At 35.9% G+C, this 25,969-nt stretch overlaps 1 protein-coding gene across 1 annotated transcript in view; it reads right to left on the bottom strand.

Annotated features, from left to right (window-relative positions):
• Positions 1 to 25,969, bottom strand: part of NRK (Nik related kinase) — a 166,789-nt gene that overhangs the window by 22,741 nt on the left and 118,079 nt on the right. Inside the window, exons 12-21 of the mRNA XM_047082137.1 lie at positions 23,500 to 23,563; positions 21,914 to 23,081; positions 19,638 to 19,745; positions 16,120 to 16,187; positions 14,119 to 14,213; positions 11,426 to 11,523; positions 10,055 to 10,419; positions 7,955 to 8,294; positions 4,836 to 5,022; positions 4,022 to 4,177 (exon numbers count right to left, since the gene is read on the bottom strand). Coding sequence (XP_046938093.1) covers positions 4,022 to 4,177; positions 4,836 to 5,022; positions 7,955 to 8,294; positions 10,055 to 10,419; positions 11,426 to 11,523; positions 14,119 to 14,213; positions 16,120 to 16,187; positions 19,638 to 19,745; positions 21,914 to 23,081; positions 23,500 to 23,563 — 2,649 coding nt within the window. The remainder of the gene's footprint in view (positions 1 to 4,021; positions 4,178 to 4,835; positions 5,023 to 7,954; positions 8,295 to 10,054; positions 10,420 to 11,425; positions 11,524 to 14,118; positions 14,214 to 16,119; positions 16,188 to 19,637; positions 19,746 to 21,913; positions 23,082 to 23,499; positions 23,564 to 25,969) is intronic.

The following is a 25,969-nucleotide window of genomic DNA, read 5'->3' as shown; positions in this document are numbered from 1 at the left end:
GCGAAGGCAGTCCTGAGAGGAAAATACATTGCAATCCAGGCCTATCTCAAGAAACAAGAAAAATCCCAAATACAAAATCTAACAGCACACCTAAAGGAAATAGAAGCAGAACAGCAAAGGCAGCCTAAACCCAGCAGAAGAAGAGAAATAATAAAGATCAGAGCAGAAATAAACAATATAGAATCTAAAAAAACTGTAGAGCAGATCAACGAAACCAAGAGTTGGTTTTTTGAAAAAATAAACAAAATTGACAAACCTCTAGCCAGGCTTCTCAAAAAGAAAAGGGAGATGACCCAAATAGATAAAATCATGAATGAAAATGGAATGATTACAACCAATCCCTCAGAGATACAAACAATTATCAGGGAATACTATGAAAAATTATATGCCAACAAATTGGACAACCTGGAAGAAATGGACAAATTCCTGAACACCCACACTCTTCCAAAACTCAATCAGGAGGAAATAGAAAGCTTGAACAGACCCATAACCAGCGAAGAAATTGAATCGGTTATCAAAAATCTCCCAACAAATAAGAGTCCAGGACCAGATGGCTTCCCAGGGGAGTTCTACCAGACGTTTAAAGCAGAGATAATACCTATCCTTCTCAAGCTATTCCAAGAAATAGAAAGGGAAGGAAAACTTCCAGACTCATTCTATGAAGCCAGTATTACTTTGATTCCTAAACCAGACAGAGACCCAGTAAAAAAAGAGAACTACAGGCCAATATCCCTGATGAATATGGATGCCAAAATTCTCAATAAGATACTAGCAAATCGAATGCAACAGCATATAAAAAGAATGATTCACCATGATCAAGTGGGATTCATTCCTGGGATGCAGGGCTGGTTCAACATTCGCAAAGCAATCAACGTGATACATCACATTAACAAAAAAAAAGAGAAGAACCATATGATCCTGCCAATCGATGCAGAAAAGGCCTTTGACAAAATCCAGCACCCTTTCTTAATAAAAACCCTTGAGAAAGTCGGGATAGAAGGAACATACTTAAAGATCATAAAAGCCATTTATGAAAAGCCCACAGCTAACATCATCCTCAACGGGGAAAAACTGAGAGCTTTTTCCCTGAGATCAGGAACACGACAGGGATGCCCACTCTCACCGCTGTTGTTTAACATAGTGCTGGAAGTTCTAGCATCAGCAATCAGACAACAAAAGGAAATCAAAGGCATCAAAATTGGCAAAGATGAAGTCAAGCTTTCGCTTTTTGCAGATGACATGATATTATACATGGAAAATCCGATAGACTCCAGCAAAAGTCTGCTAGAACTGATACATGAATTCAGCAAAGTTGAAGGATACAAAATCAATGTACAGAAATCAGTTGCATTCTTATACACTAACAATGAAGCAACAGAAAGACAAATAAAGAAACTGATCCCATTCACAATTGCACCAAGAAGCATAAAATACCTAGGAATAAATCTAACCAAAGATGTAAAGGATCTGTATGCTGAAAACTATAGAAAGCTTATGAAGGTAATTGAAGAAGATTTAAAGAAATGGAAAGACATTCCCTGCTTATGGATTGGAAAAATAAATATTGTCAAAATGTCAATACTACCCAAAGCTATCTACACATTCAATGCAATCCCAATCAAAATTGCACCAGCATTCTTCTCGAAACTAGAACAAGCAATCCTAAAATTCATATGGAACCACAAAAGGCCCCGAATAGCCAAAGGAATTTTGAAGAAGAAGACCAAAGCAGGAGGCATCACAATCCCAGACTTTAGCCTCTACTACAAAGCTGTCATCATCAAGACAGCATGGTATTGGCACAAAAACAGACACACAGACCAATGGAATAGAATAGAAACCCCAGAACTAGACCCACAAACTTATGGCCAACTCATCTTTGACAAAGCAGGAAAGAACATCCAATGGAAAAAAGACAGCCTCTTTAACAAATGGTGCTGGGAGAACTGGACAGCAACATGCAGAAGGTTGAAACTAGACCACTTTCTCACACCATTTACAAAAATAAACTCAAAATGGATAAAGGACCTAAATGTGAGACAGGAAACCATCAAAACCTTAGAGGAGAAAGCAGGAAAAGACCTCTCTGACCTCAGCCGTAGCAATCTCTTACTCGACACATCCCCAAAGGCAAGGGAATTAAAAGCAAAAGTGAATTACTGGGACCTTATGAAGATAAAAAGCTTCTGCACAGCAAAGGAAACAACCAACAAAACTAAAAGGCAACCAACGGAATGGGAAAAGATATTTGCAAATGACATATCGGACAAAGGGCTAGTATCTAAAATCTATAAAGAGCTCACCAAACTCCACACCCGAAAAACAAATAACCCAGTGAAGAAATGGGCAGAAAACATGAATAGACACTTCTCTAAAGAAGACATCCAGATGGCCAACAGGCACATGAAAAGATGTTCAGCGTCGCTCCTTATCAGGGAAATACAAATCAAAACCACACTCAGGTATCACCTCACGCCAGTCAGAGTGGCCAAAATGAACAAATCAGGAGACTATAGATGCTGGAGAGGAGGTGGAGAAACGGGAACCCTCTTGCACTGTTGGTGGGAATGCAAATTGGTGCAGCCGCTCTGGAAAGCAGTGTGGAGGTTCCTCAGAAAATTAAAAATAGACCTACCCTATGACCCAGCAATAGCACTGCTAGGAATTTATCCAAGGGATACAGGAGTACTGATGCCTAGGGGCACTTGTACCCCAATGTTCATAGCAGCACTCTCAACAATAGCCAAATTATGGAAAGAGCCTAAATGTCCATCAACTGATGAATGGATAAAGAAATTGTGGTTTATATACACAATGGAATACTACGTGGCAATGAGAAAGAATGAAATATGGCCTTTTGTAGCAACGTGGATGGAACTGGAGAGTGTGATGCTAAGTGAAATAAGCCATACAGAGAAAGACAGATACCATATGGTTTCACTCTTATGTGGATCCTGAGAAACTTAACAGGAACCCATGGGGGAGGGGAAGGAAAAAAAAAAAAAAAAGGACGTTAGAGTGGGAGAGAGCCAAAGCATAAGAGACTGTTAAAAACTGAGAACAAACTGAGGGTTGATGGGGGGTGGGAGGGAGGGGCGGGTGGGTAATGGGTATTGAGGAGGGCACGTTTTGGGATGAGCACTGGGTGTTGTATGGAAACCAATTTGTCAATCAACTTCATATATAAAAAAAATAAAATAAAATAAAATACAAAAAAAAAAATACTAAGCTCAGGGGCGCCTGGGTGGTTCAGTCAGTGACCGACTTCGGCTCAGGTCATGATCTTGCCCTTCATGAGTTCAAGCCCTGTGTTGGGCTCTGTGCTGACAGCCCAGAGCCTACAGCCTGCTTCAGATTCTGTGTCTCCCTCTGTCTTGGCCCCTCCCCCACTCATACTCTGTCTCTCTCTTAAAAGTAAACAATCATTTAAAAATTTTTTAAAAAAATACTAAGCTCAAATTTTTAAATAATCATAGTCTAATCCAATATTACATTAATTACATATAAGTTAAATATATATATATATATACCCACAAAGTTAATAAAAAGGGTAGGGATAATTGACAATTCAAGCATCAAAAATCAAACTGAATTGAGTGAAAAGAAATCAGTAAAAAAAAGGGAACAAATGAACTACTATAAATAAATATGTTTTATTTGCTTGATAATGGTTTAGTAATAAGAAACAAGTGTTTAACATCTATGATTTTTCACAAGTTTGCTACATTGATAAAAATATATTCTTTTTTAAAAAAAATTTTTTTTTCAACGTTTATTTATTTTTGGGACAGAGAGAGACAGAGCATGAACGGGGGAGGGGCAGGGAGAGAGGGAGACACAGAATCGGAAACAGGCTCCAGGCTCCGAGCCATCAGCCCAGAGCCTGACGCGGGGCTTGAACTCACGGACCGCGAGATCGTGACCTGGCTGAAGTCGGACGCTTAACCGACTGCGCCACCCAGGCGCCCCAAAAATATATTCTTTAAAAAGGAACAACTCAGTTTTAAGAAGCTAAACATACCCCACAAAGAACCACAGCAGATCTCAGAAGTGAATTCCTTTTCATACATGTGGATTAGTGGTTTTTTACATGCAGGAGACACATATAGTGGGTTAACGTTGACTTCAGATGGTGGCTTAGGTGATTTCTCAGGTGCTTCCACTAACCCAGCATACACTGTGAAGAAGTAAAGGTAAGATATTCAGAGAAATTACTAGTGTACACACCAAATATGCTTGAATGTTTCCACAAATAAGACACAGCATAGAAAAGTTTCTTTTCCTTTATTGTATTTTGTTTATCCAGGATTTATCATTTCTGTAACTCCTAAACCATCAGATAACACAAATCATGATAGTTAAAGTACTTTTCTGAATATGAATGTATTTCAAATTACCACAATTAGATTGCCAAAAAATAATAAACCCAGATGAGGGACTCGATTACTTATTTGTAGTTTATTTTTTCTTCAATGTTTATTTATTTTTGAGAGAGAGGGAGACACAGAATCCGAAGCAGGCTCCAGGCTCTGATCTATCAGCACAGAGCCTGACACAGGGCTTGAACCCATGAACTGTGAGATCATGACCTGAGCTGAAGTCAGATTAACCGACTGAGCCACTCGGGTGCCCCATACGTACTTGTAGTTCAAATTTAGGTGCCATAAAGACTCAGTGAAGAATATATTTTTTAAAGCATATATTCATCTGAATTTATGTTAACTGAATATCAGAATGATTTCATTCTTTTCGGATCATGAACCAATGAACCAGTGGTCAAACACTACAGTGTGTGAACAGACTACAACATTTGGAGATTATATTAACATACTTACAGATGGCACTGGCAAAGTCAGCATTTGCAGCCCTCCCAGAACTATTAGAAGGAGATGAGTGGCTGGCAGAAAAACCTGATTGTGTTGACGCTTCCAATATATCCATGCTGTCATTCTTGTCATCAGGTGCTGCTGGTGCAGCATCTGAGGCAACGGCATTTGAGGCCTCACTTCTACCACCTGGCTCCTAAAAGAAGATCAAAAACCAATTTTGACTTTATTCAGAGATTAACTGTGAAAGAAATATAATATGCCTAGAGGTCATTTGGAAAAGAGAATGCAAAATTTGTAGCATTTATAATTCCGTGCCCTTTTATTTTTTTAAACATTTTTAATGTTCATTTATTTTTTGAGAGCAAGAGAGACAGAGCGGGAGTGGGGGAGGGACAGAGAGAGAGGGAGACACAGAATCTGAAAGAGGCTCCAGGCTCTGAGTTGTCAGCACAGAGCCCGATGTGGGGCTCGAACTCACATACAGTGAGATCGTGACCTGAGCCCAGTCAGCAGCTTAACTGACTGAGCCACCCAGGCGCCCCTATCCTTTTAAAATCTACATTTCTCAGAAGAACTCAACAATCTCATCCATTGAGACAATTGATGTCAGAGGAAAAATTCAATGAACTTGAAATCCCTAGCTGTGAAATTTGGGGCCTAATATTTGTGGAATTTTATTATATACTAAGTACACTGTTAGTTATTTTACTTACATATTATTGTGAATCCTTATATCAACCCAAAAAGTAAGTATAATTATCTTCAGTTTACTTACAAGGAAACAAACGCTTATGAAAGTTAAATAATTTATTCAAAGTCATAGAGATAAGTAGGAGGGCCAGAGTTTGAAGCCAAAGTTTGATTTTAAAGCTTATGTTCAGCTATGCCATGCTAAACAGCCACTTGAAAAAATAAAAAAGTCACCAGAGTTGGGGGTATCAATTCTATTTTGTCTTATGACAAAGCTAATGATGGAATATCAACCAACACAAATTCTAGGGTGAACATGCCACACTGAAAATCTGGTTGGCTTCCATCAACTTACGTAGAAGAAACTCAAGGATAAAAGCCACAAAATGGACAGAATGTATGTGGGGAGCCATGTCCTGTGCAAAACATACCAACTGTTTTTGGTAAGCCTTTCTATTGATAAGCATTTCTTTGCATCTAAACAGTGATTCTTGGCATTGAGAGAGCTGTACTGCCCTGTCAAAGACTTGTTTTTATGACCTTTCCAGCAACAAAAGTATTGTATGGCAACATGTCTTTTTTAAATTAAAATGAAAAGAATACCCATTCGTTCTGTAAATGTCAAAAACTGTTCCCTGCGATAGAGATACCCAGGGGTAAGAAAACAAAACTGATAGGGTATCCTGTTTTAATGTCTTTAATTTAGATAGACAAGTAGGGAGGGGGGTGGGAAGAGAGAGAGAGAGAGAGAGAGAGAGAGAGAGAGAGAGTCTTTCCCACTGCTTTCCCATTGGAAACTATCTAGGGAATTTTCTTCCTTCCTCAATTTCTTCCGTAATTATTGTGTCTATCTATCATAGACCAACTCCTAGTTTGGACCCTGGGATTGGGTGAGTTGACAGAGAAAAGTAATTGAGGATGGATTAAACATAGCTTCTGCCTTGTAAGAGTTCACAATCTAGTATGGCAGAAAAGCAAGTAAACAACCAAATACAATGTCACAAGTACTAAAATTAAACTATAGGCAAAACGCTTGCAAGCACACAGGGAGGGGTATATAATTCCATCCTGAAAAGTCAAAGATATTATATAAGTTGGATCATGAGGATGACTAATTACCCAAGCAGAGAAGAGGTGAGGGGGCAGCCTTACAGACAGACAGAGGGAACAGCTTGCATAAGGGCACTAATTCATGAAAGAGCATGGCATCTTGTAAGCCAGTTTGTGGGATAGGACAACAGTCTGGGAAAGTAAATTGGCATGATCTTCCCTCTGTCTGGAATATCACCTGTGTTTTCAGATATCTAAGAACTTCCTGTTTGTCAAGAATTAGTTCAAATACCACATGCTCCAGGAAATCTCTGTGATCATTCCTATTGATCTGGCATTTGTGAAGCTATTTGACTATTTTTAAAACTATTTATAAAGTTAGTAATGTTTTGTGAATGATAAAATCATTGTCTAAACACAATACATTACTTCTATTTAAATACTATGTGTTAATAGTTCCTCAAAAAGTTAAAATAGAATATAGCAATTCCACTCTAGCAATTCTACATCTAGGAATTCCACTCAAAATAATCGAAATAATCTAAAACAGGCACCCCGATAACATATGGTTGTACACCAGTATTCATAGCAGCACTGTTCATGATAGCCAAAAGGTGAAAACAACCCAAGTGACCATCAACAGATGAATGGATAAACAAAATGTGATATATTCATGCAATGGAATATTATTCATTAAATGAATATTAAATGAATATTATTCATTAAAATATTATTCATTAAAATGAATTCATTAAAAATGAATGAATTCATTGATTAAAAATGAATAAAATTCTGATAAATGCTACAACATGGATAAACCTTAAAAATATTATGCTAAGTGAAATAAGCCAGATACAAAAGGACAAATATTGTGTGATCTGCTTATATAAGATACCTAGATAGAAAGTAGAATAGAAGTTATTGGGAACTGGTGGGAGGCATAATAGGGAGTTAACTGTTTTAATTGTTTGGGATGATGAAAAAATTGTAGAAATTAATAGTAATAATGGCTGTACAACATTGTGAATGTACTTAATGCCACTGAAATGTATACTTAAAATAGTTAACATAGATAATTGTATGTTATGTATATTTTACCACAATGACAACTTCCCAGAAAAAAAATGTATGTGTTAAGAGACACTATCCAAAATGTGTGATCTGAGTAATAAAAGCAAACAAAAAATACATTTTTGTCCCTAGAAGTAAATAGAAACCATACAAATGAGAAGAAGTAAAGATCTACCTATAGCTATAATTTAAAATGTTTAAGCCTTTGGGATGGAAGTTAAAAATATATGAAATGGCTGGAAATGTGAAATATCACATGAAAAAACACATTTACAAGGTGAGGAATTCATTCTCCTTTTCAAATGGTGTATTACCTCCTGTTGATGTTCAAAGTCCTGGGATGTCAGTCTCTCCAATCCTTGACCATCTGTCTCTGCTGTCTCTGAGTAATTTTCTCCTTCACTGAGTTCAAAGGCTCCACTTTCTTCATTGGTTCCACTGACTCCCTTACCTCCATTTACCTTGACTCTTCTTCCATTGCCTATATTGGCTCCATGTTCTTCATGGTCTCCAATGGCCGCACTGCCCCCACTGGCTACACTTCCTCCATGGCTTCTACTGACTCTCTGACTTCCATAGCTGTTGCATGTCCCTTCTCCACCATCATTTCCATCTCTACCATCTTGCTTGTAGCTTCCATCGCCATAGCTTGGTCTGATAACAAGATCCAATTAATGATAGAGAGCCACCGAATACAAACACATTTGAAAGTCAGCAAATAAAACAGAATTCAGATGTGTCTGATACATATGTACCACCTCTAGGAACATTTTTGTTCTATGTGAACACTACCGGTATGATATGGACAAGAAAAATATCCCTATATCCTGTCAATCTTAAATACTGAATTGACACCATAACCTCCACCAATTCCTCAATTGCATGTGGATGGCAGATGGAAGAGAACTTGCATCCTTTATTAGGAACATGTGTTAGGTTAGCAGCATGAATATGTTTTTTTTTTGCTTAAATAATAGACTACATGCATTAGCAACTTCACAACCACATAAATGATCAAACCCATATTTTTGGCACAACCACAACATCGAATAATTCTTCTTGCAATATATTTAATTTCTGTTGATTTTAATATATGCCTCAATTTTCTAACATGTGTATTGACTACTTCGCTACAGAATCCCATTGATTTTTTCTATTACCATCACCAGGAAATAAGTAATATAGATTTCATTAAGCTGAGAGAGTCATTTAATTAGTTGCCAAGAACACCAAGCTTAACAAAATGTCTCAATGATTTTTTTTTGTTTAAGACACAACATAAACATATACCTAAGATAATTCTGAAAGCAAATTTATTTTTTTAATGTTTATCTTTTAGAGAGAGAGAGGCAGAGTGTGAGTGGGAGAAAGGGCAGAGAGAGAGGGAGACACAGAATCTGAAGCAGGTTCCAGGTTCTGAGCTCTCAGCACAGAGCTCAATGCTAGGCTTGAACTTACGAACCGCGAGATCATGACCTGAGCCGAAGTCAGCACTTAACCGACTGAGCCACCTAGGCACCCCCAAAAGCAAATTTATTTGAGAATGGAATTCCTGGTAGATTTTTTAGTTGGCAAAAAAGAAAAACACTATTGAATGATCTGTATCTGTTCTGCCATGTATATCCACCAATAACATTTGAAAATTAACCAAACAATATATGCATTTCAATATTATAAAGCAAACAATTCTCCCACTGATAATTTTTCTAAAAATGTAAACATTTACTATATTAAGTAATCTTCTTCGAGAGCAGTTTAAACAGAAACCATGAGCATATGTAAATAAGAACACACTGGCCTGTTTTGAGCAGGAGAAAGGAACTATATATATAGCAAACAACTGGTGGCATGCCAAAAACATCACTTCATTAAATATTACCACTTTTGGCAGCTGCTCTATAAGAAGATAAAACTGAATGAGTACTGAATTTAGTTACAGCAGTTTGCAGAATTCCAAGAATAATGCCATGTTAGTAAGTTTCAGCCTAAAATTATCAGGTGAAAGTCAAGTTTGCAATTCATTGTTCTCAGCAAATTTGGAGATTTTGTTTGCAATATCAGGGTTTCATCACACAGTTATTACGTAGCACACTATTTGTTACCCCATTTCATATACTCACTGTGGTTTTACAGCATAAGATGGCTCAGTAGCACTAATTTTAACAGAAACATTAACAATTCCAGTTATAAGGAACATAATACTTGAATACTAATAAAATATACCATATAAAAATGCAAAATGAAGTGTTTTGCATCAAAATAATTTAAATATATTATTGAAAAATGAACCATTTACTAATATACAAGTGCAATTCATTCACCCTTTTGGTAATAAAATTTGAAAGTAAAACAAACATGCAAATAATTGAACCATTCTAAAATATTGGTAGTACAAGTAATCCAGAAAAACCAACCTTGGCCAACAAGGAGCATCATCATGATTATTGTCTTTGTCATCAATAGCTTCATCATTGTCATTATCATCATGGTCTTCACCAATATCATTAACCTGACCAACCTGGTTATCCAAGCCATCATTGCCATTGTCATGGTCATAGGTATCTTCATAAGCATCATTAGAATCATCATCATCACCATAAGTATCAGCACCAGTATCATAGAGTTCAACATAATCACCATCCTCTTCAGGTGGCTGAATGACAGGTGCAGGAGTTAACCAATCATTCCGGAAGATTTCAGAGAGTGCATTAGAGCCTACCCATTCATTTGTCAAGTAAACAGGGGGTGATATTTTTCCTACTTTAAATCCATCTGGAACCTGTGTGCACAAGAAAGGTTAATGCAGTCTCTAGTAGCCTTTTATTTTCTTCTAGATTGGAAAGTTTCCAAGCTGGCAATATTTTAAAATATATTTTCAATTGAAATGAAGATATTTATTTACAAGATAAAGCCAGCATTTTTTTAAGATTGAATGCCAAAACCCAAACTTCAGGCTATGATCATTAATGGCCTTTCTGGATCACAAAGAGAAAAATTTATTCACTTTGTTTTTTATTGCCCCTACTTTTCTGCTGAGGAGTAGACATTTTGTTTTGGTGATAGAAAGTAAAACAGATTATTTGATGCTCTATAGAGGGTATACTCATTTTTTCCCTTTCATTTTATCCTCTGATATTAGGATTAAAACGTAGCTCTTAAAATTGATACTTAATTTCCTAGCTCTAGTTTTGTACATAGGTTGTCTTAAAGTAACTCAAACACTTCTAAGAACCAAATTAATATAAATGCACCTTTAAGTATGGTGTCATATAAGCAATCTTTAGGCAATCTGAAAAAGATGTGTATGTGGAGGGTAGGGATAATACAAAAGTAAAATGGAGTGACCTGAAAGCACACTGTGGAAACAACTGGCAGACTATTGCTTATGCTGTCAGAGGGCATTTTATTTTTCTCCAAATGTGTTATTTTTATGTATTACCTCATAATCCAAAAAATTATATTAGCTAAAAGTGAACATCTAGCTTTTACTCCTTGATTTGAGATTAGCTTCTACAAAGACCTTTCTATCCCTCCTATCTGAACATGTTCTGACAAAAGCATGTGAATATAAAATATTTTATGATCAGTTTAAAGTTTCTCCATTTCAAGCTTAATTTCTAGATTTCATATTCTGCATACTCACATAGCAATGGAAATCTATCTTTGAAATACTAATTAAAAAACAACACTTTGGCCTTTCCCTCAAGTGAAGATGAAAATATGCAGGTCTAAAGAAGTTTTTTAAGAAACAGATAAATGTGTTAAGAGTTAAGATGGCAACCTACATGGACATCAACCAGCAACTTCTGATCAATAGTAGAATAAGGCGGTGATGACTGGGACCTCCTCCAGGTTACAGGACTCTCTTCCTCAGAAGAAGATTCTGTAGAATGCCAGAAAGACATTAGTAAGTGATGACCACAACCATTGCGTTCATTTTTATAGTGTACCAGTTCAATACCTTGGTATGTTTCTTGTAGCTTCTTTCCATTCAGGAAATACCACCTAATAAATTATCATGGGGCCAAAATCCTAGATTTCTGTTTTCAGGAGTAATGGCAGGCTCAAGGTTTGTTCTGTCGTAGATCTACATGGCTTTTCTGTTTTCAATATTAAGTGTACACTTGCTAAATATTTCTGTGTGAGAAGGTATCCAGTAAGACTGGTAGACAAATAGTTTCATTTAAAAAATAATATGTATCTAGGATAGGAAGAGCTAGGTGGTATCACTGGCCTCCCATACTAACTAGTAGAAAAAGAGCTCAACAGTGCATTAGAAGATGACAGATTAGACAACATTTTCAAGAGGAGAGTTGACCCTGCAATCTTAATCCCCCAATTTCCACTCAGTGATATATCTTGAAGTATTTCAATACAGTTGAAAAGTGAACAACTGAAAAGAGACAAAACCTAATGCTTTTTATAAAGCTGGGAATCTTTCTATAATGATGTTGTGCACTAGAATTTTCTGCAGTGATAGAAATGTTCTGTATCTGCATTGTCTAATACAGTACTAGTAGCTGCACATGGCTATTGAGCATTTGCAATATTGCCAGTGTGCCTGAGGGGTTGGCATTTTAATTTTAGTTTTAATTTTAAAAGCCATATGTGGCTCTTGCTATCACAATGCACAGCTGAATTCTATAGTGTAAATATTGCCATTTAAAATGCAAATTTAGGGGTGCCTGGCTGGCTCAGTCCATAGAGTTTGCAACTCCTGGTCTCCGAGGTGGAAGTTCAAGCCCCTTGTTGGGTGTAGAGCTTACTTAAAAATACAAAAAAAAAATCTTTAAAAATGCAAATTTACCTGGATTCGAAGTCTGGAGTTTTGACATTAAGATTTATGGTATAGTAAATAGCACCTGTGGTTAAAATCCAGTGAGAATATTTAGGCTCAAAAATCAGTAGATCTGGGTGAGTATCCCCAGAAAAAGTTTCACTAAGGGGGCACTTATGTCCTGCTTATTGTTTTAGTGTGCTTGGACATTGAAGATAAACAGTACTATCCCTTTTTTTATTTGCAATATTGCTATTTATAGCTATGGTATAGACACCACAACTCCAAAAATCATGTATTTGCAAACACTTCTATGTTTTGAATATATTATCCAGAATGTACTCTACAATTTATGTCTGTATCTTGTGGCATAGTACTTTTGCAATTTATTATCTTTCTTCAGGAAACTTTTTTTTTCTCAAGTCTGTGGGTATGTTGTTAGGCTAAATAAGAAATTTGGGTGAGTGTTTGAGATTTTGAGGCAAATTTGTGGTAAGCTGCTCTGATTTCCTGCATAGTAAAGTATGTAATCTAGGTCTAAGTAGCACACACAATAAAATAATAGAATTTTAGAGTTGAAAAGAACTTCAGCTATTACCTACACAGATGCAATCCACTTCTCCCCCTTACCAATGTTCATATAATTTCTTTATTTAAGAAAAGGCAATATAAATAAACCTTAAAAATTTAGGTGTTTTCCCAGTATTAGCAAAATTAGTCCTAGTCAAACCAGAAAGATTCTGAGAAAAATATTCTTAAAGTTACTTTTCATGCAAGCTTATTTTCTCACAAGACAATATTTCTGTATGAGAGGACACTACTATTTAAAGAATTCTACCATTATCTGAGTCTCCTAAGAAGAATGGGGTTTTTAAGTTCAGGTCTTCAAAATATTTGATTTTTATACAGTACACTTATATGCCTTTTTTGTTATTAACATTTTAATAAAATCTGTGTTCTACGTTTTTAAAGATGACTTGAGGACTCGGTCAGGCATTTTGCCCTTGCTAAATTTACTTAGGTTGGTTAAAAGTACATAGTGCCAGATTTTATAATCTAAGACATAAGGTTTAGCTTTATCTCAATATTTCACAAATCTATAATTCATTTAAACTCTCAAAAGCATATCATAAGATAAAATACTTGTTTGAAAGTATTATCACAAATTGTGAAGTGATTTTGTATGATTTTATTAACTTTTCATGTGTTTTGAGTAAAAACATCAATTTGTAAGAGTTAGGGATGTTTATGAGATACTATATATATTTTACTTTGGGGTGTTGAAATAACATATTGATAAATAAAACACATGCCTAAAACTACTCCACTTAATATTTCAATATTTTAAAGATTGCTTATACATTTTAGCCTGTTAAAACGGTCTCTCCCAAGTTCCTTTCCCATATTTTTCACACATGGTACAGAAACTAAAGTTGACATCTCCCACCTCCCCAGACACATTCCTAACTACTACCCAACTTAAAGAGAAAAATAAACTTCAGAAAAACTAGTTTCCATTTCTCAAAGGTCACCCATGACCACCCAATTGCCAAATCCAATGGCCTTCTGGTCTTAATTCTACTTGGCTTCCTTAACACTTTTGATTCATTTCTTCTTGAAATTCTTTCTTAACTTCTGCAATACAGACTGTTAAATATTAGGTCCGTGTTTTGACTGTTTAAACTTTGTGCTTTGAATCACCTGATACTGCTGGGCAATTTTGAGGATTTTGTGAACTCCTTTGTCTGATGTCAATGGGCTTCTGAACTTGTTCCAAAACAGACCGCTGAGGAACACTAAATGAAAAGACAGAAAAGCATGTGCCATGTCCTAATATTCATAAAGGGAATATATAGCTCAACATCAATACCAACAAAAAATTTTAACTATATGAGTATATACCAAACTAAAATAAGTAGAGCTGAAGTAAAATTTTCAAATTTCCATTTTCCCCCAAATGTGCTATTTTATCTAGAACAGAGAAACAATTTCCAAAATACAAATAAAATGTTTCCATATAGTATATGTTTCCTTTACATATCGTATTTAATTTCAAAAAATTCAATAAACTTTCTTTAAGGTAATATTCAGATATTATTATATACCTAGTAACACAGTGATAAACATAACTTAATATGTATGCGTTGATTTTAACAAGATAAAAACTTATTGTCATGTCAAATATTCCACTGTGATCATCCTGATTTTAAAAGCTTGATGTTTGCGTTTTTTAATGTCCTGGTTTAGATTTAATGTTCCTGATTTAGCTAAATGAATGGACATACAAATAGGACACTAGTTTTTAACATTCAAATTCAGGGAATATTCAGAAAGCTTTTTCGGACTGGTGCTGCTAAATTTTATAGTTGCTTTGGAATTTCAATATAGGAAGGACTTTGGTTATTGATCTAGGCCTAGAACATACTAGAGTCTTTTCTATGACCCCAAATTTCAGGAAAGACTCAAGTTTTATTTAAATTAAGTTTATAAATTTAAGATGCACCCGGGTGTCTCAGTGGGTTGAGCATCTGACTCTTGGTTTCGGCTCAGGTCATGATCTCACCTTTTGTGGGTTCGAGCCCCACCTCAGGCTCTTTGCTGACAGTGCAGAGCCTGCTTGGGCTCCTCTCTCTCTCTCTCTCTCTCTCTGCCCCTCCCACGCTCGTGCTCTATCTTTCTCTCAAAAAATAAACTTAAAAATTAATTAATTACTTTTAGAAATTTAATCATATTTAAAGTTAATATATTTGCTATTCATAAATTCAACAATCCCTTTAAAATGTGAACAGCCAATTGTAGTTTAACAGAAACTTTAATGGGGTTTTAAGTATATACGGGGTTTTAAGTAATATGAAGTAGGAATATATGGGGTTTTAAGTAATAATGAAGTAGGAATATACATACTACATAACATCAACACTATGCAATCTGTCCATACTGTCCAGTGTCTTGAATATAGTAGGTGCTCAATAAATATTTAGTAAAGACTGAGTGAATGAATATAGGATAAGATCTCTCCATTATAATCTGGAGTTGAAGGGGGTATAATTTTTAAGGAAAATCTACCTTAAAATTTAGTTTTTAGATATAACACAAAGCACAAACATCTAAAATATGAAACACGATCTTTGAAAATCACTGAAGATCACCAATATTACAGAGATTAAAGGCACAGTGACTGTTATAAAATATCATTGATATAATATTGAGATTTAGATTTGATTTTTCCCTTAGGTCATTTCAGGCTTGTCCATTCCATGCCATTAGCTTCTGAGGTTAGGAATTCTGTGAGTGTTTTAATGTGTCTTACATGTACATGAGATTCATGATGTACTACATGATAAAATGTATAATCAAAGTACATGATACACGTGAAACTTCACATCTTTTTATTATAAAATACTAATTGAAAGCTGTCCAAGAATTCATTGATTTTTTAAATTAAATTGTGGATTTTATCAGCAAATTATAAAACTAAATGACACAGAGACTGCAGTATATCCAAATGTAAAAGATATAGTTAATGGATTGCTGCAGTTAAGGTTTTAAATGTAGGTCAACAATATCATTTATGGTGATGCGTCATTAATATTTTAGTTTTGACTTTACACAAAACTTAGTGTCAAATAAATAAATACCTTTTAATTTTCCATGTAGTAGTAAGTTATGAGCAATTTGAATATAGAAATTAGAGACACATACCTTGAAGAGAACTTGACATAGTGTGCACAATCTTGATTGTAAGGCACTGAAGTAGATCTCTCTTGGACCTTAAAGACACAGGGCAATACTGTGGTAAAAATTTTTATCATAAATTCTTTTGAGTTATTAATCTATGGATGAAGATTCCTTTCTTCATATAGAGATATTTTCCTAAAAATACAACATATAAAATCTGATTTTCATAAATAGATTGTATTTTCCTAATTTTAGTATAACTTTATAGCTGCTTAACCATAATTTCTGATGGTATCCTTAAATTTTAGTATAATAACAGATTCTGGACATTATATAATCAAACACTTTAATTTTCGTATTGAATAATCTGTGCCCCAGAGAGGAAAATAACTTTTCTAAGAATTTACATCAAGTTAAAGGATATCTATAATCAGAATATAGGTCTCACAACTGCTAATTTAATGTTCTATATTTTCATATTACTTTTTATATCAAGTCCAAATTTCTCACTCAGAATTTAAGCTCAAACTTCTCACCCACTGACCCTTTTAAACTAACCCTAGATTTTCAAAAGCTGTAACACACACACAATACATCATTAAAATCTCTTGAGTCAAAACTGTCCCACCTTTAAGAAAGTATGTTTTTTTTTCACTTTACAATTTGACTATATTATGACAATCAGTCAATCTAAATGAATTAGTTTGGTTTCTATTAATTATTCCTTCATCTAATGCAGCAAAATGCTTGAGAAAAGAGCACATATAATGAATCAGCATCCATCAGTGGGGCACATTATTTTCTGCTAACATTAGTAGATAGGACCATGTAGTGTTGCCTTGCCTCATTTAGTTTTGTATCATTAGGTTTCTACTTAAAATACTTTTTAACTAACCAAAACAAATAGGTTATTCTGGCATTCAACAAGGTAGTCACACTAGATTCTTTAGAAAGAAAAATTAAACATGTTACATTTTTTTAAAAACTCTAGCATTTTCATGCTCATAAAGTCATTCTATAGGTTCTAGAAACGTGACTTATCAAGGTTGTGATCGATAAGAAATGAAAAATGTTGTTAATTGTTCACCTGTTTGGTAATGTGTATTTCCAAATGTAACCACATGTTTAGTAGTATGGATAATAAGCATCTTTTTCCATATTTGATTCACATGCCCTGGCATTATATTGACCCAGACTAGGTCTCCCTGGTTCATTAAACTGATCTCAGAAAGTTTATTGACACTAGTAAACCAGAGGCCAGGATGCCTCAGAAAAGATAAAGGCCAAAAATAAGAAAAACTAATGCCTAATAAGAATTGGCTTGTTGAATTTTGAGGAATTTGGTCCCAAAAAGGAGATGATTAGTAAGAATAGTGTGTATGAGGCAAATGATGTATTCCAAACCAGTCAGGCATAACTCATTATATTTCCTGTTTAATTTTTTTTCAACGTTTATTTATTTTTGGGACAGAGAGAGACAGAGCTTGAACGGGCGAGGGGCAGAGAGAGAGGGAGACACAGAATCGGAAACAGGCTCCAGGCTCTGAGCCATCAGCCCAGAGCCCGACGCGGGGCTCGAACTCACAGACCGCAAGATCGTGACCTGGCTGAAGTCGGACGCTTAACCGACTGCGCCACCCAGGCGCCCCTATATTTCCTGTTTAAAGAGGCATGCTTAAGGTAATAATTATCTGAGAGTAGGAGTAAAGTCATAATTTCATAAGGCAGAGAGGGAGACATAAGGCCTTTTGTAATTAAATAATACAATCCAGTTTATGTTCCTTCTGCCAGTGGTTAGTATTTATAAAGTAATATTCTGTTATTCACTCCAGAGGACTGTTAGTATCAGAAGTAACATATGGAACTGGAGAGTGTGATGCTAAGTGAAATAAGCCATACAGAGAAAGACAGATACCATATGGTTTCACTCTTATGTGGATCCTGAGAAACTTAACAGGAACCCATGGGGGAGGGGAAGGGAAAAAAAAAAAAAAAAAAAGGACGTTAGAGTGGGAGAGAGCCAAAGCATAAGAGACTGTTAAAAACTGAGAACAAACTGAGGGTTGATGGGGGGTGGGAGGGAGGGGCGGGTGGGTGATGGGTATTGAGGAGGGCACCTTTTGGGATGAGCACTGGGTGTTGTATGGAAACCAATTTGTCAATAAACTTCATAAAAAAAAAAAAAGAATAATTGTCCATGAAAGATATCACTGTGAAGCATCTAGAAGGAAGAAATATAGTGATCTGGGACCCTTGTGCTGATTAAGAACAATGAGACTTCTGACTCACTATTAATAAGGCAAGAATTTGAGTTCTTTACTCAGCCACCTGATTCATCCTTAGTGATCAAGAAATTTCTAGATGACTAGCTGTTATGAATGCTAGCTATGATGATAATATCTTGTCCTTATGGGAACTGAACCTGCAACTTGGGCTTCACCAATACCCTATGCTAAATGCTGTTAATACAGTCGTGAAAACAGAATCATCCTGGCTATGAGGACTGACTTGATTATTCCTATTAGTGTAAGAAAATAAACCACAGATTAAATGATCCAGATGCTGTCATAAACAGAACAGAGACAATGAACGGAAAAGGTATGTGTGATTGTGTTATAAGCTTAACTACCCAAGTTTTTTATGAGCAATGTTTTTACTTAAAAGAATGACAAGACAACTATGATTATTCAACTTGGGCATTTGGCAGGCATTTTATTTAAAATCAGTGAAGTTAGCCAGTCAATTCAAGGAAAAAACAACTGATGTTATTTGTTAGTAGTGATAAAATTGAGCTTTGAAGTAAAAATTTAAATTTTAAATTTATTATCTGTCACCATGCACTTGGCAGCTTATCAATAATCATTTTTCTGATGAAATTGGTGATATTAATAGATGCTGTTTATTGATGTTGTATAATGAAATGTGTAAATATTTGGAAAGATCTACATACACATTGAAATAATATTTTCCAACTGACCAATGTATTAAGATACAAAATTGTGCATGAGTAAAACATCTATTCATAGCAAATAATAGAACAATATTTTTTAATATTTATGAATATGCAAAATTTCACTGATAGGGTTTTAAGTTCCAGTTCCCTAGCTTTAGTGTATTATCAAAGAATATCCACAATTATCTGAAAAAGCTATGAAGATTCTCTCTTCCCAATTACTTATATGTGAGAAGCCAGCTTGTACTCACATAATTCATTTAGCATATACTAAATATATGGTAACAAATGGGATGCAGAGCACATATGAGAATCCAGTTGTTTTCCATTAAGCAAAATGGAAAATAGTTATTGTTTATTAAAAATTATTTCTTACGTTGACATATAATACTTTTAAATGAATTAGTAAATATTTTATTTTTTGTTTTAATTTCTAATACATTAAATATTGGATGACACAATCCACATAAACAAAAGTTTTTGGGGGGTCTTCAATGTTTAAGAGTATAAAGCATCCCTGAGACCAAAAAGTTTAAGAACCACTGTTTTAGGCACTTAATGTCACGGCAACTCATACTGAGAAGCTTACTTCATTTCCTTTAGGATTTGGAACATATGGCTGTAATGGTTCTATTTGGACTTCAGCCTGAATTGAATGAAATACTTCATCATTGTCTGATGATTCATCTTCTTTGTCCTTTGAAACAAAAAGGAAAATAAATATTTTAATTGTTGTTAAAATACAAATAATATGAGTAATTCTATCATCCCAATGTACAATTTAAAAGAATAATTTTCAAATATTAAAATTGATTTAAACCAGAAGATTCTAATAGTTTGTGGTTCTGGATTCCCTTTAGAATCTGAGGAGATTCTAGGGTTGCCTGGGTGGCTCAGTCGGTTGACTTTCCAACTTCGGCTCTCATGGCTGTGCTCATGAGTTCAAGCCCTGCATCGGGCTCTGTGCTGACAGCTCAGAATGTGTAGCCTGCTTCGGATTCTGTGTCTCCCTCTCTCTCTCTGCCACTCTCCCACTTGGACTCTGTCTCTGTCTCTCTGTCTCTCTCTCTCTCAAAAAAAATTTTAAAAATAAAAAAAAAAGAATCTGAGGAGATTCTAATTGCATATGGACACAGATATCTGCATATATTTTCAGGGGGATCATTGACCACCTGCAGCTAATCTGTTAGACCCAGGTTAAGAATCTCCGGTCTAAAGCTTACCTCAAAATCTCAAACTGTCACTTTTAGTAAGCAGTTATAATTACAAAGTTTGGTCCTCCTGTGCAATGGAAGATCTGAAATATAGCAGTGCAAATATTTCTCACTAATTGAGCTCTAGGAGTTTAAGAAAGTTTCTGTTTTCACACTTAAGCCAATCAATATTATTTCTTCAACTCAGAGTAATGAAAATTAGTTTTCTTTCCTTTGGCTAAAGAACTCACATACGTCTCTAAATGCTAACAAATTTTTAGGTAATTCAAAAGATCTATGACTTTGATTTAATATTAATTCTTTTCTTTTCTTTTATATTTTTGTTAAGAATCACACATAAAGATATGAATGCCTGTACAAGATCCTAGGGTCATGGGATTGGTAACTATTATTTATTGACCTTTTCTTCCATGTTAGAATGGCTTCTCACATATATACTTAAAACACTGAATGACAATAAGTATGTGTCATGCTACCAATGCCATGGGTCTTGCATGAATGTATACAACTCTTTTTTATAAATGCAAAACCCGTTAATTCAGTTGTTACTAGCGCTCATTGATATTAGCCAATTAGGTCCTTTCTTTGCTTATTGCTTCTACCTTTTCTCAAGTTAAACATGTTAGGGAAATAATATGTGTTTAATTGGCTCAATGAACATAAACCAAAAGACTCACTTATCCAGACATTCAGACAAGATACATTTGTAATTACTACATTAATTATTATCAGATAAATGGATTTTGACACCAGGGTTTAATTTAGGATTCCTTTATGTAAATGGGTGTTGTGAAGTATTAGAAAACAACTGCTCTCCTAATCCTGCTGACCTCATTAATTTGCTTATAAAGACCACAAAATCCTTCACTGTCAGATTAGATCTGCCAAATTGAATTCAGCAACTCCAGCCAAATTATTTTAGAGGATTTGAAAGAATGAAGTTTTGACTATTCCAAAATAAGCTAAAGATAGTAGCATACTGCATTTCAAAAGAGTGCAGAGATGAATTTGTAACTTATGTCATGTTCAAGGCAGACACTTCATTAATTATGTAAAATAGTGGAACATTAGTGAGACAAGTCATATATATGGTAACTATATACAAAATATTTTGGAAACTGCTTTACCGTTTCATTTTAACCTTGATTTAAACATGCAAAATAAAAAAAAATAGTATACTTCACTTAAATAGCAGAGTTCAGCATTCTATGGGGAAAAAGGCAAATTAACTTAGAGGTTAGAGGAGTAAAACCAAAGTTGTTCTTTTGTCTTTAATTTTAATGAGTTATATTTGAAAGTTTGAGCTATGGCAATAATTTTTAAATATCCAAAATAGTAGTTTTAAAGGTCTATACAGTGTTCCTTTATTGGTTAAGGGAATAATAGGTAGAATACTAATAATTAAAGCTATATCTCTACAAAGATATTAAACAATTACCTGGATTATTCAAGCAACTTTTTCTTTCTCAAATTTAGTCATAATTACCTGGAAATTTTAGGATAATTTATTTGAAGCACAAATTATTAAGTTAATTTTCTTTGGGACACAAGGAATATTTAGCTCATTTGGTTTTACAGAGGGAAAACATGAGCATGGACTAGTATGTTTTCTCTGCATATTTGATTCAGTAAAAATATCAGAAAGTCTTACATTTGCAACTTGTCTCAATTCTTCCTCGTGCTGATTAAAGATATCTTCCCATCTGCGCTGGCACCTTCTCCTGCAGGCTTCTAAATCTGAGATCTCAAACTCTTCAGGTCTCTGTGATAGCTTTGCCCGGAACCTCTTTGGTGATAGTCTTTTTGCCAATGCCTGCCTTAGACTAGAAACTTTTGATTTTTTCTTCCCTGCCTGTTCTGGTTGAGAGTAAAACATGTTTGAAGACAGACTTTCCATCAAGGTTTGCAGTGGACCAAGTGGATTTGAGTTATGTGAGTTTGGTGCTCGAAGTAAGTCTCTTGATAGTCCCTCTATCAGTTCTTGAACTGAGCCAACTGCCTGTGGGGGCTCTAGTGCCCAGATGTGTGCCTGAGGTGACCCTTCAATTTGCCCCTCTACTGGAATGAGCACTTGAGTATCCAAATGTAGTGGCAACAGCACATGGTGGTTCTGTGACAGTAGGGGCAGGAATACCTGGGCATGTACTCGTAATGACTCAGGTTCCTCTGCCTCAGTCTCTGCCTGTGTGGGCTCAACAGCCTGTTCCTGTACCTCTGGCTGTTCAGGTACCTGGTTCTGCTCCAGCTGTTGTTCAGGTAACTGGTTCTGCCCCTGGTGTTGTTCAGGGGCCTGACCCTGCCTTTGTTGTTGTTCTGGTACTTGATCTTGACCCTGAAATTCCTCTGGTACCTGGTCCAGATCCTGTGGCTCTTCTGATGCCTGGGGCTCGGCCTGAGCCTGCTGTTCTTTTGGTACCTGGGCTTGTAGCTGTAGAGGCCTAGGTGTCTTAACCTGAGCCTGTAGTGGCATGAGCATCCAGGCTGCCCTCCGTAGTCTTGGAGGTGCCTTAACCTGCATCTGTAGGGGCCTAGATGCCTTCGCCTTAACCTGAGCCTGTAGTGGCTTAAACACGCGAGCTGCCCCTTGTAGTCTCTGAGGTGCCTGGGCTTGCCCCTGTAGAAGCCTAGGTGCATTGTCCTGAGCTCGTAGTGGCATGAACACCCTGGCTGCTCCCTGTAGATGCTGAAGTGCCTGGACCTGTGGCTCTTCTTGATCAGGCAACCACCTTGGCTGAGAGGGTTCTCCATGCAGAACTCTAAGTGGTCTGCATCTACTGCTAGTTGGCAGTCTCAGAAGCTCATGAGTACAAGAAGGTCCTCTAGAAGGAAACACACAAATGATTGCTATATAGTAAGAACTGCCAGCGGAGTGAAGCCACTCAGGCTTCACTTTTTTTTTATTTTTAAAAATGGACATTTTCTGCAATACAGGTATTTTCAGTAAATCCTTCTTGAATCATTCCTATAATGTCTGAAGTATTCTTTGTATTACTAATATACTCAATATTAATTATCTCATAAATTACTTTATCATTCTACTACCCGAAATGAAAGAATCTTTGAATAGTAATAAAAATTTTTCCTCAACATTTCCTTTCAAATATGTTTTGAAAAAAAAAAGATCTGTTATTTGTTGTATCAGAAAGGATTACTCTTCTGAGTCAAATGCAAAAGTACAGGATCAACTGTCTTACATAAATTGCTAACAACAAATTATATGCAATTTATCTAACACACCTGAATCTTCTCATGGTGTACTGCTCCTTAATAGCTTCTTCTCTTTCAAATATCAGAGGTATTCCTTTGTATAAAAAAATATACATAAAAATCAGCAGAGATTAATGCAATTTGCCCTAGTGAATTTTCACCATTTAATGCTCAGGATGTCAAGTAAATTTACAAGGACAAGAAAGTAACCCTTCAAATCACACCTGGTTGGTAATGTAGACAATATCCTAGTTCTTAGAACCACTTTTGCAGCACAGTGAAGCTATTCCATACAGATTAATTTCTCTGGGCACAGGAAAGGGAATTTAGAAATTTGGTTGCTGTAATTCTAAAGAGAAATAATTCAGAAAGGCAAAGGGAGAAAGGGACAAGAGGAACTCTAGATGGTTTCTGAGCATGGCCTACATGTGTGTGATGTAGATGCAAGAACTTTATGTCTTGGGCCCACATCTATCTTTGGTCCTTTCGATGAGGATCTTTGAAATTGAGGATCAGGATCTTTGGTCTTTTCAATGACAAGGTGAAAATCTCAATTCTGGGTTTTACACTTACATTCAACATGTTCAGCTTCTTTCATTTCAGCTGTGCTGTACCGAAATAGAGAAGCTTACAAACAAGAGATTTCTTTTGAATTTCCTATATAAAAGTGTTTAGGATAACTATATTTATATCTAAGCAATTCCCACATAAATGTGGCTTTTTCTTTTTTTTTTTTTTTGGTTTTATTTATTTATTTTTTTTATATGAAGTTTATTGACAAATTGGTTTCCATACAACACCCAGTGCTCATCCCAAAAGGTGCCCTCCTCAATACCCATCACCCACCCGCCCCTCCCTCCCACCCCCCATCAACCCTCAGTTTGTTCTCAGTTTTTAACAGTCTCTTATGCTTTGGTTCTCTCCCACTCTAACGTCCTTTTTTTTTTTTTTCCTTCCCCTCCCCCATGGGTTCCTGTTAAGTTTCTCAGGATCCACATAAGAGTGAAACCATATGGTATCTGTCTTTCTCTGTATGGCTTATTTCACTTAGCATCACACTCTCCAGTTCCATCCACGTTGCTACAAAAGGCCATATTTCATTTTTTCTCATTGCCACGTAGTATTCCATGGTGTATATAAACCACAATTTCTTTATCCATTCATCAGTTGATGGACATTTAGGCTCTTTCCATAATTTGGCTATTGTTGAGAGTGCTGCTATGAACATTGGGGTACAAGTGCCCCTATGCATCAGTACTCCTGTATCCCTTGGATAGATTCCTAGCAGTGCTATTGCTGGGTCATAGGGTAGGTCTATTTTTAATTTTCTGAGGAACCTCCACACTGCTTTCCAGAGCGGCTGCACCAATTTGCATTCCCACCAACAGTGCAAGAGGGTTCCCGTTTCTCCACATCCTCTCCAGCATCTATAGTCTCCTGATTTGTTCATTTTGGCCACTCTGACTGGCGTGAGGTGATACCTGAGTGTGGTTTTGATTTGTATTTCCCTGATAGGGAGCGACGCTGAACATCTTTTCATGTGCCTGTTGGCCATCTAGATGTCTTCTTTAGAGAAGTGTCTATTCATGTTTTCTGCCCATTTCTTCACTGGGTTATTTGTTTTTCGGGTGTGGAGTTTGGTGAGCTCTTTATAGATTTTAGATACTAGCCCTTTGTCCAATATGTCATTTGCAAATATCTTTTCCCATTCCGTTGGTTGCCTTTTAGTTTTGTTGGTTGTTTCCTTTGCTGTGCAGAAGCTTTTTATCTTCATAAGGTCCCAGTAATTCACTTTTGCTTTTAATTCCCTTGCCTTTGGGGATGTGTCGAGTAAGAGATTGCTACGGCTGAGGTCAGAGAGGTCTTTTCCTGCTTTCTCCTCTAAGGTTCTGATGGTTTCCTGTCTCACATTTAGGTCCTTTATCCATTTTGAGTTTATTTTTGTAAATGGTGTGAGAAAGTGGTCTAGTTTCAACCTTCTGCATGTTGCTGTCCAGTTCTCCCAGCACCATTTGTTAAAGAGGCTGTCTTTTTTCCATTGGATGTTCTTTCCTGCTTTGTCAAAGATGAGTTGGCCATATGTTTGTGGATCTAGTTCTGGGGTTTCTATTCTATTCCATTGGTCTGTGTGTCTGTTTTTGTGCCAATACCATGCTGTCTTGATGATGACAGCTTTGTAGTAGAGGCTGAAGTCTGGGATTGTGATGCCTCCTGCTTTGGTCTTCTTCTTCAAAATTCCTTTGGCTATTCGGGGCCTTTTGTGGTTCCATATGAATTTTAGGATTGCTTGTTCTAGTTTCGAGAAGAATGCTGGTGCAATTTTGATTGGGATTGCATTGAATGTGTAGATAGCTTTGGGTAGTATTGACATTTTGACAATATTTATTTTTCCAATCCATAAGCAGGGAATGTCTTTCCATTTCTTTAAATCTTCTTCAATTGCCTTCATAAGCTTTCTATAGTTTTCCGCATACAGATCCTTTACATCTTTGGTTAGATT

The sequence above is a fragment of the Lynx rufus genome, unplaced genomic scaffold, assembly GCF_022079265.1.
Source record: "Lynx rufus isolate CCGP_SWC_20201006 ecotype Redwood Valley unplaced genomic scaffold, mLynRuf1.p SCAF_19, whole genome shotgun sequence".
NCBI lineage: Eukaryota > Metazoa > Chordata > Mammalia > Carnivora > Felidae > Lynx > Lynx rufus.
The sequence above is the reverse complement of the archived record's forward strand: the minus strand, read 5'-3'. Positions and strand labels throughout refer to the sequence as shown.